Consider the following 18,931-nt stretch of genomic DNA (forward strand, 5'->3'; position numbering starts at 1 on the left):
TTTCGAAGTCCATAGGACTCCATGAGGATCCACTATAATTTGGCTGTAGGGTGGCAGATTCATCCCCAGCTTTTTGTTAGAGGTAAATCCTTCACCCCAACACCAAACTCGTAGTATGGCGGTGTGGGAATGCGGTAGAAAAGTGGCGGCAAAGGAATTACTGCTGCGTTCCCTCCATTTTTTCCCTGCACCACGATACTCGTAATGAAGCCCATAGCATGCTGCATGCTACTTATTACAGAAGCATGTAAAGTTATTTACCCAAGTGGTACATTTCAGAAAAAGCACGCCCCCCTTTAATGTTGTGCACCTCGGGATAGGGGCAAAACCCAATTGACAGAAAGGGGCAAATAACAATGGATTCCTTTTCAGACAAGTTTTCAGTTTGCAAGTTACTAATAATAATGGCTTGTTTACCGGCCCCACTCCCTCCAAAGGTACTTAGTACAATAATCTCTGCATTGTTGAACATACATGTCTTTTGCCACAAAGCATGATCTTTAAGCATTCTTGATTAGGATTTCTTTCCCAGTGTCTTTCCTATTGCCTGCTTGACATCTTTGTTTCTAAGGCTATATATGAGTGGATTGAGCATGGGAATTATAATGGTGTAAAAGACTGAGAATGCTTTGTCGCTATCTGAGTTCTCGGACCTGGGCCTCATGTACATGTACATGGCTGTTCCATAGAAGATCGAGACCACCATCAAGTGGGAACCGCAGGTGGAGAATGCCTTGTGTCTTTGTTCCACATAATGCATCTTGACGATAGTGGAAATGATGTGGCAATAGGAGGTTAAAATAAGTAGAAGAGGAATGCAAAGTATTACGGAAGTGCCAACAATCATCATGACTTCACTGGCTACGATATCTGCACATGCCAACTTCAACAAGACTGGGGTTTCACAGAAGAAGTGGTCTATCCGGTTGGGACCACAGAAAGGCAATTGAAGAGTCATCAAGATATTTGTAAGTGATATGATGAAACCGCACATCCACGAAACACCAGCCAGCTTCCGGCAGGCCATCTTGCTCATGAAAGTGGCATAGTGCAGTGGGTTGCAAATCGCCACATAACGGTCGTATGCCATTATAGCCAGTAGGAGACACTCTGTCTCCCCCAAGAACAGGCAAATGTACACTTGGGTTATGCACCCTGCAAAGGAAATGGTCTTTCTGGTGGATAGGAATAGGTTCAGCATTTTAGGGACAATGACCGAGGTGTAAGTGATATCTATGAAGGACAGGTTACTTAGGAAAAAGTACATGGGTGTGCGAAGACGAGAGTCCACTTGAGTGACTATGATTATGACCAGGTTTCCCATCAGTGTCGCCAAGTAGATGAACAAAAACAGCACGAAGAGGATGATCTCAATCTTGTGATCCGTGGACAGCCCCGTGAGGATAAACTCTGTCACGAAGGACTGGTTCCCCTTGTCCATTGCTTCCTAACGTCTCTCTGCGGTTTTGATGTGGTTGCCTTTGGGGGAGAGAATGGAGGTTAATTGATGCAATGATAAATAGACTGATGTGACGCCAGGCCCTTAACGCTGCTGACTAAAGGAAAGCACTCGTTTTTGCAATCAAAACTTGAGGAATGACACAAAGTCTTTCATCCTTTGCAACACTTGTGAACGATTTATGCTTCATAATGTCAATACCTAATATACATTTACATTTACCGCCCAGATCCTTTCGGGCCTTGGTTTCGTGCTTTATAAATCCATAAATAAATAAATAAATGTGTAAACAAGCAGTGATGTATCTAAGTGTGTTTTTTGATATGGTCATGTCATTGATTGTTAACATTGTAACAGCGGAATGGTTAAGTTCTGCACAAATATACAAACATTTCAATTTACACATCATTTATTTACCCACAAATGAAGGCAAAAAACGAATTTTGTAATGAACAATGCAGCAACCAATTAATTAATAGAAAACAATAATAAAAAATAATTACACATAAAAAGTACAGCAAATGACAGGTTCATCAGAAAAACACACATAAAATACACACTTAAAAGTAATCCTACACACTACATACTCCACAGTAAAAACACACAAATAAAAAGTGTAAATACAGAATAACGTGGCAATACGATATGGTGGAAAAACGAATTTCAGCTAATTTGAAACACTGTAAGGTATGAAGCACTTTGCCTTCACCTGTAACCAACCTGTTTCAACATAAGCAACTCATTATAGCATGTCTTCATCAGGGTGAGCTAAGGGCCCATAAGAACCTGCATATGCAATGGATCGGATCACACAGATTCATTCCAAGTCCAAATAACCGAACCAACTCAGGGCGATGGCAAAGTACTGTTTTATTAACAATTATCTAAAACAGAAAGTTACAACGAACATCAACGGATGTACGCTCAGTTTCTCTCAGCGATCTTCACATAAATCATAGCTTTTATATCAAAAATACATCAGAGGTGATGTCATACTATGTGGCAATAATGAAAAACCTATCAAGTGTTGGAAATGGTTAAGGGGAACATCTAAGTATAATTTTCTATAATGACTAGGATTGTGATTGGCTACTAAGTATCAGGTGGACAACATATGTCTACCTCTTAAATATGTAATCTTCAGAAACATTAGATACACAGTTTCTCATTGGTTTTCAAACTATAAGGTCCTTCATTATATGAACTACTACAATTGGTTGGCACGCTTGTGCCAGTCTGGAACATTCGGTTCACTTAGCAGCACGTAAGCCCTAACCCAGGTGCAAGGAGATGGGACATGACACTACCTCCCCACCTAATTAGCCCAGCATCTCTCATCGCCCATGCCTTCTGCCTTGAAGATTGCATTTGAACTTGACCCTGCAAAGTATGCTTTTCTTTAGAATATATGAGAATGAGAGCACTCACTATCGTGTTCTGGGACTCCAAGTCCAAACTCTATTTTCATCTTTGGCTCACCTGACAGGAGACCACAATTTGATTCATTTTGCAGGTCTTAAATGATTTAAATGAAATAAACTTGGCACTCTTGGCGTTCTTTCCTTGCACCTTAACAAGGGATGATTCATCCTCTGCACGTTCGCTCATTTTCAGAATAGATAGCTGACATTGGCTGCTTCAGTCTTGACTCCAGGTCAGACAGCCTAGTCTTGCAACTCAGCGATTGTGCTTATTATTGCTGCGACACAGCTTTCCCTTCCCGCCTCATGTGTCCTAGCTTACTAAATTCATGATACCGATGTCCAGCTTCTATATAATGGGGGCTTCGCCTGTGTCTATTTACTACATATAGCCAGCTTTGATAATGACTTGGTCTACCTTGTGTTTCAGCATCTGTACATTGATTGAACGGTTGATTTTCTGCAGCACTTTGTGCATGTGTAATCTTTTTCATATTTAAACGTTTACTTGATTCTTTACTTCGTTATTAGTTTCTTTGTAATCCATACATCCTCTTGAGCCAGTACCTCAGGACGCCATGCATACCTTTTGTGATGTCACTAGCTTCTTTTCTTTGCTCCTTCTCATATTCCTTCAGAGTGTTACTCCCTTAGGTTGTCATCACTTTGGGGATACATTCGGTAGGGTTGTCTCAACTGGTATCTTCTTGCAAACACATTTTGCGGTATTGGCACAACAGCAGGTGTCAAACACGGCTTGGTCTCATGTCTCCAACATATGGGAGGAAGGGGGGGAGGGTTTCCAGCAGAGGCATGTAGCTGCTCCTCTACATTCCCCCCTCTGGTCGAGCCCTCAACCACCACCTCAAGTAGTTCTACATCCTGGCATTTTCTCTTGAAGAAGTGTTTCTTGGGTGTCCATATCTTCATCAACCCCCTCAGGGTGCCTGCTGATTTGACATGTTCATCTATACTCTAGGTCATGTAGTTACATTGTCCATTCAGGGTACAATAGACCCATCGTCCTACGTGCTTCTTATGATTCTTTGGATACCAAAACTTCATTCCTTCAGGTGCTACGATGCTAGCTGTATGTATTTTCTGACAGCGTCATCAGTCAGCTCCTTGGCGTTTGGTTAATTTTTGACATCAATCATGATCTTCATTCCTACCACCTTTTTACCATTTTCTTGCATTGGGCAATCACCATCCTGACTATACAGAATCCAAACATTACTAGCACCAGCTTTACTCCAAGAACCTTGAATAGATTCCCCAACCACTGAGGAATCATTGAGAACAAGGAGGTATACCAACTGTCATCTTCAATGTCATCTGTCTCGTCTTCCATCTTGCAGGTCTGTCAACATCGTTATGGCCTCTGTCAAGGTCCCATTCTGGCCATCGTGAGAAGGTATAGATGTGCAACATTATTGGCCGACTTTGGCGCAAACTCCTGCTTCCATCGCTGTGATCATATCAAGGACATATTTATTCTGGAGGGTCATCAGTCATATGGCCCTCAGATCTTCGTTAATGGCGTTCAATCCTTTTATGGTAGCATTGACTGTTTGCAGATGCTCCCATCTGGTGAGTTGTAAACATTTGGCATTCACCACTGTTTGAATTCCATGCATGAATATAGCGGTCATTATTAGAGCAGTCTTGCTGAACAACTTGTGCTCCTCTGGAACGGTTTCATATGCTTGGACTTGGCTGAGTGGTAATCCACTTTGGGAAATTCACCAATGTTTAGATCGCTCTGAGGGATCACTAATGCTGGAACAGGGATATGCCCCAGGGAACATACTCTGCCCCAATCCTTGGGCAACTTCATATAGGCTCTAGATCTACAGGCCCAATATCGGTCCATAAGCATAGCTGTCCCTTCTCTCATTCCAGGAACATCAATTGTGGTTTCACATTCTTTGTTATATCCTATGTGATTCTTTCCATGGCTTCGGAAACATAGTTTTGCATTAACCAATGGGATTACAACTACTGGGCCTGATTCGTCTTCTACCTATGTCAGTAACTTGGAGTGCTTGGCCCATGACTTTAAGCATCCATAATTCACTCTCTACACTTCTTGTATGTATTCCGTTTTCAGCAGATGAGCTGCACAGGACATCATTCCTTCTTCCCATCCCTTCTTGGTATGCATTCGTCCATAGATCAACAGTTGTTTTCATTCCCAACATCCAGGCAATCCTGCTATTTCTGCACATCGGGACAATTCATGCTCTTCATTTCTTCAATGCTTAACTCATCCTGTCCTGCATCAGGATACATAAGCATTTTGTCTTTTCATTCAGGCTCCTTCTCCATTTGTATGGTCTTGATATAGTCATCCTGGTATGGAAATGACCATCTTGATCTACATCGCAAGGTCACCCAGTGCCCTTGAAACTGTCCTCGAGTAGTACATGCTGCAAGATGGCGGAGGCATTTCGCATTGTTTGCTGATACCTCCCTTGAAATGAAAGTCCTTACTGTATTCATGGCATAGCAGATGAGAGAGCAGACATAGCAACTCTCGTCAGATGCTCTTTCCCCCACCTCTTTCATGTGCTGGTACCACGCGTTATTCCCCAGGTGAGCTGAATTATCTAGATTGGTATTTATGCCTTCATTATCTTCCTTTACGTCTTTTTTACGTCTCCCAATACACTTGTAGAGATCAAGGAAACTGTCATCATTCATAATCATAGTGGGGAGAATCATGGGAGCTCTTTCTTCAGTAGAAACATTAAGATAATAGAGACAGTGAAAGATAAGGAACAAACAGATAAAGAAAACAATCATGCAAATATATATTATGCATAGAAATCTGGACAACCACTTTTCATGCCATACTACTGCTGGCTGAACTTGTGATCTCTCTATAATTGTGTCACCTTCCTCATTAATCATTTTTAATACAATCATTGAGTTTCTTTTACATTTGTAACTGTACAATGTGTTCAATTATAGCAATGGGAGTCTCCTTATCACTGGACCATTTTTACGATCCTGTAAAAAGGTTTGAATATTTACAACTCTTCTGACAAGAGCAGGGAAATATTGAAGTATGAACACAAAGTCAGCAACCACAAGCCGATGAATGTCACTGTCAGCAGGTATCATGTATTTTTATCACTTAAAACAGATATTCTCCATGAAATTAATTCTGATATTGATCTTCTTCCAATTTCTGATCAAGAACTGACGCTTAGGTATAACTCTGGTGCATTATTCACTGCTTCAATATATTTCTAAAAGTTAATAATTTCAAACTCTGGAATTTCTCTGTAAGTCCTTGCACTCTCTGCTAAAAAATATATCTATATATATATATATATATATATATATATATATATATATATATATATATATGGAGTGTCTATTGAATTCCAGTCCAAATAAAGCACACATTAATCACTTGGTGCTTTATCGTCCTTTTTCTTAATCCTTGATCGTGTCTGAACACCGGAAATTCTTCTTCTTGTCTTGCTTCTGGATCAGTAACGGTGGGAGGGAGGGTCTTGCCTTTATAAATCTTCAAGTCCTTTAGATGCAACCAAGGTCGTCTTCCCGATACCTTAACAGCTGAAGGGGACAATTCTTCAGCACAGAATGGGCCATTAAATTGAAGCTCATGCCAATTACGGGTGAAGTTTTTGATCAAGATCAGGTCCCCAACATATAACTTGGGTGGTGGTAATAGTTCACTCGGCCTGGTCGCTGAATTATCTTCTTCCGTGTTCCTAGACCTCCCCCCCGATGCTTGACTTGATCTGAAATGAAAGAAATACTGGTAGTCATAAATGTCAAATAGTCGTGACTCTCATCACCTAGAGTTTTGGCTACACTCTGGGCATCACTCATAATCGTAGACAGAGGTGTAAGGGAAATTCTCATTCAAAGCCCTGTTACCAGCATATGTGGGGTGAGGTGAGGGTCCGAACACGGCTGATTCCGTAGGGCATATGAAGCCAAGGGTAGGCAACAGAGCCATCCCTTTTTCAAAGTCAATTTAATCTTGGTGGTCCTCTCTTTGAGGAGGCTGTTGAGTCTCTCACAAATTCCGTTCGCTTGTGGGTGATACGCAGAAGAGAACTTGTGCTTTATACTTAATAAAAAACCTATTTGTTCAAATAGCTAATTGACAAAAAGTGGCCCATTATCGGATCTTAGTACTTCACACACAGCCCCGGGAATACTTTGCATACTAAAAACTTTGCTGCGCAAGTGGCATCAGGGTGTGCACACAGACAAGCTTCTATCAACCTGGAGAAGGGGCACACCACCACAGATAGATACCTAAATCCATTACATGTCTGCAGCATATTGACATAGTCGTTATGTAAATGCTGAAACGGACTATTCAACAAGGTATTACTCCTCTAATCATTCTCAGTGGATTCCCAGCAGTAAACATTTGATGCACGATGCAATTCACCATAAACAGTGGAACGTGTTCCAACAAATTAGGAATGAACTATTGGCAGCACGACTCTCTCTAGTTACATGCGCGGGGTAATGCAGCTGTTCAAGCATGACTTTCCACAAAGTTACTGGCATTACTGGCTTTCCAATGCTTTCCTGAAAAGTGAGACGGTAGCCTTGCACTTGCCACTACTTCAAATTCTCCATTTAATCTGTGTCTCAATACTGCAGTGCCTGGATGCCTTTCCCCACTAGTCAGATCAATTTTTGAAGAACCATCAATTAAAAGAATCTCCCTTCCCACCAAAGCATTCTCTTTCACATGGGGTATACCATCATGAAATTCATCATAATTGGCACAATCATGCACATGATCACCTTCTTCTACTGGCTCAGCTACGAATGTGGAGGGGTTCACTATTTTACATCTTACAACTTTAATTGTTGGGTTAGACATCATTACCTAATAAGCTGAAGCTCTTTGGGATGTCAATGTGCCCTTTGGTTTCTCTAAAATGGCAAACAAAGCATGCTCCACATAAAGGGTCATACAGCAGCCCATGACAATACTTGTGGACTTCTCAACTACAAACATGGCAGCTGCCAAAGATTGTTCGCAAGGGAAGTGTCCTCTCATGACTGGGTCTAAAATCCCACTATAATATGCCAAAGGTTTATACCCCAATGTGGTCCTTTGTGTACGCACTGCTGTCATTACGGGCCCATTTGTTTGTGAAAACAAATACAATTCCTTGCTATAATTGGGAATCCCTAAAACTGGGGATGTACAAATTGCTCTTTTGATCTCCTCAAATCCTTCCTCCATTTCTTCGGTACATTCTAGTTTTGTTATACCAGCTTGTGCTTTCTTTAATGCTTGCAGAAGTGGCCTTGTGAATGTGCTGTAATAAAACACCCAGGCTCTAACGTAATTGCACAAAACCAGAAAATCTTGCATCTGTCCATCATACCAAATTAACTGACCGATGTATAACATCTCTTCCTGGCAATACTGTAATTTCTCCTTCTCCATGTTATATCCTTTGTCTGCTAAAATAGTCATCAGTTGAATAGAGTCCTGGCTACACTCATCCTCTTTTTTTACTGCAAATGAAGAGGTCATCTATGTATTGTAGCACCATACTCTTAAAATCAATATTGCCTAAATCCATTTGTAGAACCCTTTTAAAGATTGATGGTGACTCAACCCTTGAGGCAAACGAGTATGTTTTAGTCTCTTTTGGCGAAACATAAAGGAAGTCAAGTCCTGTGGGTCTTAGTGCAAAGGGATCGGGAAAAATGCATTTTTCAAATCGATCATCATAAAATATTGAGCCTCAACTGGGATGCTGCACAATATTGTTGCAGGATTAGGAACTAAAGGAAACTCAGCTTCTGCAATCAGGTTAAGAGGTCTCAAATCCTGGATAAATCTCCACGACTCTCCTTTAGATTTTTTAATCGGATACACTGCGGTATTGCACAATTGTTCTGATGGCACCAGAATCCCCTGATTCATCGGTGCTGAAATAGTCTGAAATATACCTTCATCAGCTTCTCGAGACATGGGGTACTGTTTTGCTAGGGGTAAAATTGCTCCTGGCTTCATTTTTATTTTAACCTCCCCTATCCCCTTTAATAAGCCTATGTCATAGGGGCCTGTGGTCCATACGGCACTCAGCATCTTTTCAAGATCCTCCGGAAAAAATGCTGGTCGTTGCCACATTATCGCCATTCTTTGTGGGACTTCCCTCTTTTCTATCCTTATCCAATATGTAATGCTCATGAAGAAAACCACTTTGTCATTGCTTCGGTCTTCCCTGAACATATCATCATCGGTTATGTCAGTCAGTCTGTATCCCTCCTCAAGAGATATCACATTTCTCCATGGTCTACCCTCATCGTTTATTCCTTCGGGCATTGCCATCTCTCTTCGTATTATAGCTGCTCCCAACTCTATAGGAATAGTCTGTCCACCTTCCTCATCCATAGGTATTTGTGGTCTAAAGAGAAACTCATCAGCTATTCTCACAATCTTTCCTACCAGGCCAGGTAGCCATGTCAACAAAATGCTTACTCCATATAGAAAAATCTCTGGATCTACTGGAACGCCTCACAGAGCCACTTGCCCTGTGAATGCTAGTATAAACTCTCCCACATTTAAATAGTGTATTCCTTGAGGAGAGCACACTATTCCTTGATCAGTAAATGAAATCATCATGTTAGGTTTCGTCATTAACCCCTTAAGTGCCAAGGTCGAGGTATCTCATCCTTGGGATTACCTCCCTGTTGCCAAGGACGAGATACCTCATCCTTGGCACTTAAGGGGTTAATGAAACAGAAAATGTTAGAAGGCATTGAATGGCGAAATACCAAAATCACTAAAAAAGGCCTTGGCACTGGGGGGGAAACCCATGGCAGTTAAAAGGTTAAATCTCTTCCTAAAATGTTAACTGGTGTCTGTTGTGAATATAACAAAGGAACAGACATGTCAAAATACATTTTCCTATGGAAACCGGCAATTTATCAGTCAAAGGAACTCAACTCTTAGCTCTAGAGAACCTTTGAGCATTCACGGCAATACCTGACAATGGATATTTTCCTTCTCGTATACACGAACGAGTTGCTCAAGTTTCTACAAGAAAAGAACATGATTTGCCTCCTATCCTCATATCGATCCTTGGTTCTTCTTGGGGGTCTGGTGTCACAGATAGTACTGAACACATCAAGTCAACCTGTGAGCTGTCCTATTGCTGGTACAAGCTCATCCCCATCCCTGTATAAGGATTTCATCCTACCACATTGACACCTCCTATTCTAGGCATCAATACTTGTCCTGTATTCGCATACTGCTGTGCCTGCATAGAGCTTGTTTCAACTGCCCGTGGGGTGGATTCATTTGCTCCTGTCCCTGCTGCGACACTTGCAGTCCTTGTGCCTGATAAGATGTGTGATCTTGGCCAAAGCCCTCTCTGGTCTGTGTGTTGTATGGCACAGTATCAGCTGCCCCCCCCTCTGGAAAACTGGCCATTTTGTACATTCTTCAGATCTCGCATATGCGCGCAATATGTCCTGTCATTCCACAATTTCAACATACTGGGGAACCCTTCTGATAATCCATCCTTGGTTATATCCTTCCTGAGCACTCTGGTTCTCATTCTGCACGTTGTTAAACCCACTGTGGTTATTCTGAAATCTGCCTCCACTTCCCCTATAACCCATACCTCTGCCTCGTGGTGTAAACCCATACCCACCTTGGTCCATCGGGTGCAGATTATTTGCCTGTGATGTACCCATTGCTTTCTGTATTCCCATTCCTTCTCCGCTTGTCAATACCGCCCTTTCTATGGCACATTTTGACAACTTTCTCTGGACCAACTTGTTTTCCTCAATCTTTCTATTTTCATCTTTCTTTTAATAACCGGCAATGGTGTTCTATTGTCAACTGTATCTCAGCCCATGGCTTCGCTTCCATCCCCACTTGTTTTTTTATTTGTCTCTGTACTGGCTCAGGCAACCCCTGACATAAAATATGGTAAAATAATGTCATTGTCTTTTCCCACAGCTCGCGAGTTTCAAGCTGCCATTTCTCTTGAATATCCTGAATATAAGCAATATGGTCTTCATCTTCCTTCATTTTACGTATCATAATTGCACGCATATCCACTGTGTCAGGATACTGTACCCTGAGAGCCCTCCAAACATCGGCCCTGCAATTATTGAATGACGCTCCGTCATGCGCTGTGTTTTTTGCAGTCACACATGAATATCCCACTCTCCTCCATACGTAATCAGCCCTCTCTCCAAGAATGGCTACCAGGAGACCATGTATGTCCTCTATGGACAGCGTATTTCCTCCTGTCATTTTCTCAAATTTGTATATCCATTTCCCAGCTTCCAAAGTCAAACTAGGGAGCTTACATTTTAAGTTATCCTTGTCCATCTGTGGCCATGGAATATATTGTGGTCTTGTTCCCCCTTCTCTAACAAGGGGAACTATGTGAACCCATCCCATAGTCAGACCCCACTATTAGTCTATCCATGGCAGGGATAATTGTCCCTATCTGTCTTCTCACTGGCAATGACCTTAATCTGCTTACATATGGTGGAGACTCTTCCTTCTCACTATGTGATCACCCTCGGGGATGCTAAGGATATGCTGTGGGATCTGGGGTTCCCTCTTTAGGATGTTCCTGATCTGACCATCTCACTTCCTTATCCATTCGCAGGCTTCCTTCAGGGACGCACACGTCCCCTCCTTCTGCCCCAAGACCGAACTTTCTGTCCTCGTCTGACATTTCAAGACCCCAGCTAGTATGACTATCATCCCCTTCTCAGTCTAAATCTAGTCTACTCAAGGACAATGCTCGACATTCATCACTAAACAGGTTTCCTCCCTTACTTCTTGATTGAGGTAGTGGGGATTGATCATTGTTCCCTCGAGCTCCATACTCGTTATCTCGTCTTAATTGCTGATAGACCTTATCCTTTCTCCAATGCTTTCCGCATCATCTTTCTTCCTCTAGTGCTACTCTAGATACCGCTGGTGTTAATTCCTTTATCAGGAGAATTTCTTCCACTCTATCCCATCGTATTTCTGGGCTTGACCTCATTTGTTCCTTATGGATGAGACTGGTATCCAAACCTCGCTTTCTCCTTTTTCGCTCTATTTCTTTGTCTATTTCCCTTCATTTTCTCACATCTCTTCTAACTCTTTCTTCCTCCTGCCTTCGTTCTTCCCTCATTACCCCTCCTCCTATTTCCTCTTCTTCCCTGCGTCTCTGTAATCTTTTATCCCTTAATCTTTGTAGTTCTCCCTCTTCTCTCTTTCTTTCCTTTCTATCCCTCTCTTCTATCGTTCTTTGTCTATTGTCGTACTTTGTTTGTTCCTCTGCCTGTTTTTGATCTTTCTCATGCTCCTCCTGATATGTCTGTTGTCGCTGCTCCCTACTTTTCCTTCTTTTCTCATCTTCCTTTAATCGCCTCTCTTGTTCCTTGTCCTTTCTCTCTTGTTCGTCCTAATCTTCTCTTTGCCTGATTTCTTCATCTGTCGACAATTTTGACCATTCGCTTCTTTCTTCCTTGTCTTGTATGAGTTTAAAAATATCTTCCTTTCTTTTATTCTCTTCCGGACTATCATCACTACTGTAAGGGGGGGTTCATATATCGGATTACTAAACCCTATCGCTGCTCTTAATTCCTTTAAAGGATACACTCCTATCTCTTCCGTAGAAACACTCTTTTCTTCAGGCAAGGTAAGGGAAGCTGAGGGCTCAAAGCCTTCCCCCTTGTGCTGATTAAGTATCCACTCCTCAGCTGGCGGGTCTTCTCTTTCCTCTTGATACATCTTCCAAAGTTCTAAAATTGCTAATCTTTTCTCTAATTTCTTTCCTGTGTATGCAGCGTGCAAGTATGGGGTCATGTGTTGCAATACCGCTCTTGACAATGATCCCCCTTGTGGCCATGGCATGAACATTTTATCTTTTGTGCCCTTAACCCATTCTGCACTATACTGTTTAAGCTTCGGCGCATGTTTTGTAAGTGTCCTGCATACGTGCATGAGAGGAGTGTCCTCCATAATGACAAGTCGCAATTGACTGTCAGTACTTACCAGATCATTAAATAAACCTTTTTACCTTCACTTAAATCACCCCTTTTAATATTTTAAAACAACAAATATGAGCAAGCACCATCAATTGCTGCTCAATCCTCCTATTTCAATGACCTATCTATTCTTTTGATTGGCGCCAATCGTTTTGCTAGACTTTATCTTTAGTCACTTCTTAAAAATTCTATCACTCCTTAATACTTTACTCAACAAACAACATTTAGACTAGTCAGACATTACACATTACAAAACACTGTGATCACCTTCCCACTGATGTATCTCATTTATAAATATGTGGTGCTCTTCTCTCACCTTTACTGTACCCTCTACAGGGTTTGAGACATCGCCTTAAGCGTTCCTGACCTTTGTGTTTTCCTCTATTTCTACTCCCATTGGAGTTTGAAAAGTCTCCTTCTAATTCCTTTGAATTAGGACTCCTAGGCGGTCTCTCTTATCGCTACACTGTAAAGGAGGTCCCAGACATGGCCTGCACCCCTGCCCCTCATTTCGAGGTACCAGGAATGGACTCGCCAAGGTATGTGACGTATGAGGAGCAGATGAACCAACGAAGAACTGCACTGGGACTCTGCCCAGTGTACATCAGAAGATCCATACCGGTAGAAGCGCCCATAAGCAGACAGCCCTGGGCAGCACGGTACCCTATCAGACAGCCGTACCAGCTGCTGAGACGAAATGAAGAGTACCTACAGATGGTCCATGAACAGACCCAAAGAGCTGTAATGGAAGGCCAGTGGAAGTGACACAAGGGCCTGGACAGACTCACGAATGAACGAAAACAGCTATCAAAGATAGCACGCCAGTGCGAGTAGCTATGAAAATAGATGTAATGGACACAGGAAAGAGACGATGCTGAAACGTGAGGAAACGTTGCTATGAGACCAGATGGAAGTAACCAACCAGTTAAACGTGTGTAAATAGGCTTGGAACACAAGAAGCTAAGAAAACGATACTGCTTGCAATGGTAGAAGAATAGAGCGGCAAGCGCCAACTATATCTACCTCAATAAGGCACGCTATACCAGTGCGACTCCATTTTGTAAAAGCAGAAGTATGTTCAGGCGGCCAGAGGCCTAACAGGCCTGGTTTCATATCCCAGCATAAGCCAGGAGAAGGAGCAGAATCGAAACTCAACAAAGAGCAGCTCATGCCTGGTTAATTGAGGTCAACCAGAGAAGGGGAGGAGAGCGTCAGCTAACAGGAATTGAAACTTCAGAGCATGCCTGCCTGCCCCGTGAAGGTCAAGATAAGGGAGGCCCATGCAGGTGGTGAGGCCGAAAACAGAATTAAGTACACTAAAAGCTGGAAACTGAAGCAGATTCACGGTGAACAGACATGTGACCAAGACAGGCGCAAAGAATTACCAACGTCTGATGTCACCCAGAGCCCAGGGTGCCATAACTTCTCCAGATAAAAGGCTACAGTTTCGAGGCCATGCCCAGCCAACTAATTGACACATAGCCCCCAGATACTGATTGATGGAAGGGAGGCAGGGTGAAACTTGGGACACCAGGCACCTGGGTTTCCATTCTGCATGCTGCTAATTAAAAGTGGAAATGTATGTCTAGGGGTGTAACCTGCCCAATCACAATGGACCAAGTTATCTAGGGTCCTATATATCGTAAGAACCAATGAGACGTCGTACTTGTAGTGACGTCTATCACGTGTGATGTAGAGGGAGTGGTGTAGACGCCCACCCGATAAGAGTTATCCAATCCACATGCTCCATTATCATATACAGATATAACACCTATATTTAAGTTACCTTTCCTAACCAATTATATTGCATGACAAGTTTTTTAGAATTAGACGTCAATGATGACGAGTTTTGTGTATAAAAATTATTGTTCAATTGAAGTTCGGGGAAGTCGGAGCGAGACAGGTGATCGCAACGATGCTGATTCCCAACTGCTTCCCTGTTTGATGTACTTGTCATTAAACGGACTTCCCTTTGCCAAATTACTCATTATTGAGTCATGTTGGAGTAAGTGAATCCTGCACCCCCATCCCTCACGTGGTGCAGCTATCTTGTCTTACAAGTACTAGAGGGTGAGCACTGACCTATGGGCCCGTCAGTGAATATCTTGTCCTCTTTTACAACACGATTTCCCATTACTCAAAGTTATCACAATCCCATCCCCTTATTTGACATTACCCTTAGTCTACTTACGATTCGTTAATCGACTTGAGGCCTTCGGTATCGACTCCTCCGCCAATCCAACCACCCGAGAGAAAAAACGTAAGGTTACTAGGGGGCACCCGAGAGAAAAACGTAAGGATACCGGGGGCACCCGAGAGAAAAACGTAAGGATTCGCCTTGTTCCTGCGCTTTAATACAGCGGTCAGAAGAAACGTGAACTCATAGTCCATATAATAAGGGACAATTAGACTACGATGACGTTTAAAGATGCACGAAAGGAGTTTGTTTAAAAGCCGTCTTACAGCACATGACGACTTGCCACATATACAGGCAAGAAGCTAGAGAAACGTCTTGCTGTTCTAGAACTATGGAAGATGTTTGAGTAGACGAAGGAGGAAGAGCCTCCTGCAGATTGGATATTAAACATATGCACGGAGGGGGGTGAGACGCCTACCGCGCCACCAGCCCCGCCTGAGCCAGCCATCGAGGGAAGTAAGACAGAGGGGCTCTACCCATTAAAAGAACTAAAGGCAGCCACAGGGTATAGCAACCCCGCATATGAGTCGCCTACATATAATAACGACGACAATATAGAAAAGGACCAGGAAATTAATCTTGCCTCTGCAGTCCCGAGGGACAAGGAGAGAAGCAATGACAAAGGAAAGGATCAGGCACAGAGTTGTGCATCTCTTATTAGGGAGAGAGAGGGAAAGAAAGGGAAAGGAAGTGAAGGTAGAAATGACGAGATAACATTCGCAAAAGACGAATGGATGGGAAGGCAGATATTGCTGAAACTAGATGGAAAAGGAAGTGATGATGAAAGGCCAAGAGAGAGGTCTGATGAGACGCCAAGGAGAGAGAGAGAAAAGGAAAATGAAATAAGGGATGAAAGGACAAGAAGGAAGGATAGGCTGAAGCGAGAACAACTATATTGCAAAGAGCAAGAGAAACAGCTTGATCGCAAACAGAAGGCAGCCTACGACCAGTACAAACAGAATAAGCAAAGGTCGGAAGAAGAGCAAAGGGTACATGAGAGGAGAGTGAAGAGAAGATGAGGAAATTAGAAGGGCAAAGGAACGTAGAAACGAAAGGATGAGGGAAGTAGACAAGGCTAGAGAAGAAACGAGGAAGCGCAAGGGAATAGATGAGGAAGCAGAACGTAAGCGCAGACAGAGGGCACGAGATCTTGACTATTTGGAGCGGGAAGTTAAAAAACCCAATCCTGTTGTAGAATGGGAAGAAATAGAAGAATGCTTTCCTACCCATGACTCGGTACCAGGTACGAGTGGGACAAATATTGAGGATGACTTCGACACCAGAAGCATCGGGGAAACAATTGATAAGATATATGATGTGATGGGGCTAGAACAGAGATCCCATGGGGAAAGGGAAGATGTGTTATGCTCACCTGGTTCCACGGCGGCGCCACCCAGCAGTTGGGGTTCAGATGTCCCTCCTTGCGATGCCCAGATGCGACCAGCGGAAGAGTTCTGCCTGGAATACAGGTAAGCTATGTTCAGGACTGGGCAACCGGGGTAAACAGCCTCCCACCTCCCTGTAGGTCTGCGACCCTTCTGGACTTCTCCTCACCTTGTTTTAGATGTTGGCAGGTTCTCCGTCCTGCCGTCTTGGCAGGGGTGCGTTGAGCTTGGTGGGCAATGGCGATCGAGTTGCTTCACTGATGGCAGCCCGTCTTGAGTCTTTCAGGTAGGTCTTATTGCTGTGAATATTGCTGTTCTTGCATGCCTTTTAAACAATGTCTTTTTCTTCCTAGGTACGGGGAAGTCCAATATGTGGCAAGGCGGAATCTGTGTTTCGCCGGTAAGTATGGGCGTTTTTGGAGCGCCTTGATGCGGTGAGTAGGCGCTATGCACTGCGCTTAAGATGCCTTGCCTTTGCTAACCTATTATCTTTTCCTCTCCACAGGTCGCGGTACTCGGCCGGAGTATGGAATTTCCGTCGGGATGCTGATATAGGAGCGGCCGGCGAGGTAAGCCTTTCGGCACAGTTCGTTAATTTTACAATGTCTAATGCCTTGTTTCTTCTCTTTTTTAGGTCGGTTGATCTGGAGGAGCGCTGGTTCCAGGATGATGGTCGGAAGAGCTGCGGACCGCTGGCGATGAAGTTCAGGTAAGCTGCTGCCTTTTTCTCACAATGTCTTTGGTCTTCTCCTTTCCTTTGCAGGTGCTGTCCTTACGAGGTTCGTGGCTGAAGCTGAACACGGTGAGCGTTACGTTGCATAAATGCAAACTAACGCGAAGCGTGTCAGTCTATTTGGGTGTGGTTGAAATAGCTTCAAGAAAGAAGTCCAGGTAAAATAGTCCCCATGATACCACACCCAAAAACACTACACTGCAAGCCTGGTTTCAAGGAGCCAGGTTATGAGGATGTCTCCACATGACTGGCATTAATGAAAAGTAGTTCCCAAGCACAAGTCCATATTCAAACATGAGCCTGGCGCTAGAGGCACCAGGACTGGCCCCAAGAAGGCCTATGCTGCAATTTCTTGGGTTTAGTGGGGGCTCGAATCAAGACTCTGCCTGGCCCATAGGTTGGCCAGGGGGTCTTCAGAGTGTGGGTCATGACAGCACTCCCCCCCAAGGCCCCTCTCAAGGTGTTCCTTCTGTCCGGCCCAGGCTTAGTTGGGAAGTTTCAATGGTAGCTTTTGATCAGACCCTGTGAACATTTTCACAGGGTTCTCAGGATCTGTCTTGGGGTCCAAAATCTTTCCAATCTATTAGGTAGTATAGTCTCCCCCTTAAGTACTTAGAATCCAGTATGCCTTTAACTTCGAATTCAAGTTCTCCGTCGACAAGAATGGGTTTCGGAGCTGCTTCAATCAGTGTACCAGGTTGCATTGGTTTTAAAAGGGACACATGAAATACCGGATGGATGCATAGATTGGATGGTAAATCTAACTTGACGGCCGCTGGACTGATAATCGTCTTGATGGTGTAGGGTCCCAAATACCTGGGTTGAAAGGTCTGGGGTCCTTTGATGGGTATAAACTTGGTGGCTAGCCAAACCTTGTCTCCTACTTGATAATCGGGGGCCTTCGTCCTGTGTTGGTCGGCGAATTGTTTTTGCTTGGCTTTGGCGTGAATCAGATGTTCTCTGGCCTTTTTGAAAGCCTGAGTGATGCTGATGTGAAGGGTTTTAACCGCAGGCATTTCCAATTTGGTTGAGAGATCCAATTCTGAGGTACGCAAGTGTCTACCATATAAGGTATAAAAAGGTGTTTGCCCAGTACTGGAATGTAAGGAGTTGTTATATGCGTACTCAGCTATCCATAGTAAGTCCTTCCAGTCTCTCAGCTCGTGATGCAACATACACCGTAAGTATTGCTCAAGGGTCTGGTTGGTCCTTTCGGTCTGATCGTCCATTTGGGGGTGGAGGCTAGTGGATAACCAGACGTCAATTTGCGCCATTGCACAACACTTTCTCCAAAAGTTGGAAATGAACTGACTACCTCGATCAGAGATCAGGACTGATGGGAATCCATGTAATTTAACAATATTGTTCAGAAATACCTTGGCTAGAGTGGATGCATCTGGAAGGCCTTTGAGTGGAATAAAGTGGGCCATCTTCGAGAATAGGTCTACGACTACAAGAATGGTGTTAAACCCTTGACTGGTAGGCAGATCCGTAATGAAGTCGAGGGAAAGGGTGTGCCAGGGCGCTGGAGGAATGTCCAAAGGTCTCAAAAGACCAGATGGTTTATGTGTTTGCGATTTGTTTTGTGTGCAGACTCCACAAGATTGAATGTATTGGATTATATCTCTCTGCCAGGTAGGCCACCAAAAGTTCTGTTTAACTTGGCTAAGGTCTTGGTGATTCCAGGGTGCCCTTAGATTAGGG

At 43.4% G+C, this 18,931-nt stretch overlaps 1 protein-coding gene across 1 annotated transcript; it reads right to left on the reverse strand.

The window, feature by feature from the left end:
- Positions 1 to 514: 514 nt before the first annotated feature.
- LOC138480569 (olfactory receptor 2D3-like) lies at positions 515 to 1,441 on the reverse strand. Its single transcript, XM_069612294.1, has one exon. It carries the CDS (start codon positions 1,439 to 1,441, stop codon positions 515 to 517), a length of 927 nt encoding a protein of 308 aa, XP_069468395.1.
- Between the last annotated feature and the right edge of the window lie 17,490 nt (positions 1,442 to 18,931).

The sequence above is a fragment of the Ambystoma mexicanum genome, chromosome 5p, assembly GCF_040938575.1.
Source record: "Ambystoma mexicanum isolate Mex_15411 chromosome 5p, UKY_AmexF1_1, whole genome shotgun sequence".
Lineage (NCBI taxonomy): Eukaryota > Metazoa > Chordata > Amphibia > Caudata > Ambystomatidae > Ambystoma > Ambystoma mexicanum.

What these genes read in the sequence shown, in the direction of transcription:
- LOC138480569 (XM_069612294.1), bottom strand. Translation starts at nt 1,441, where the DNA reads ATGGACAAGGGGAACCAGTCCTTCGTGACAGAGTTTATCCTCACGGGG.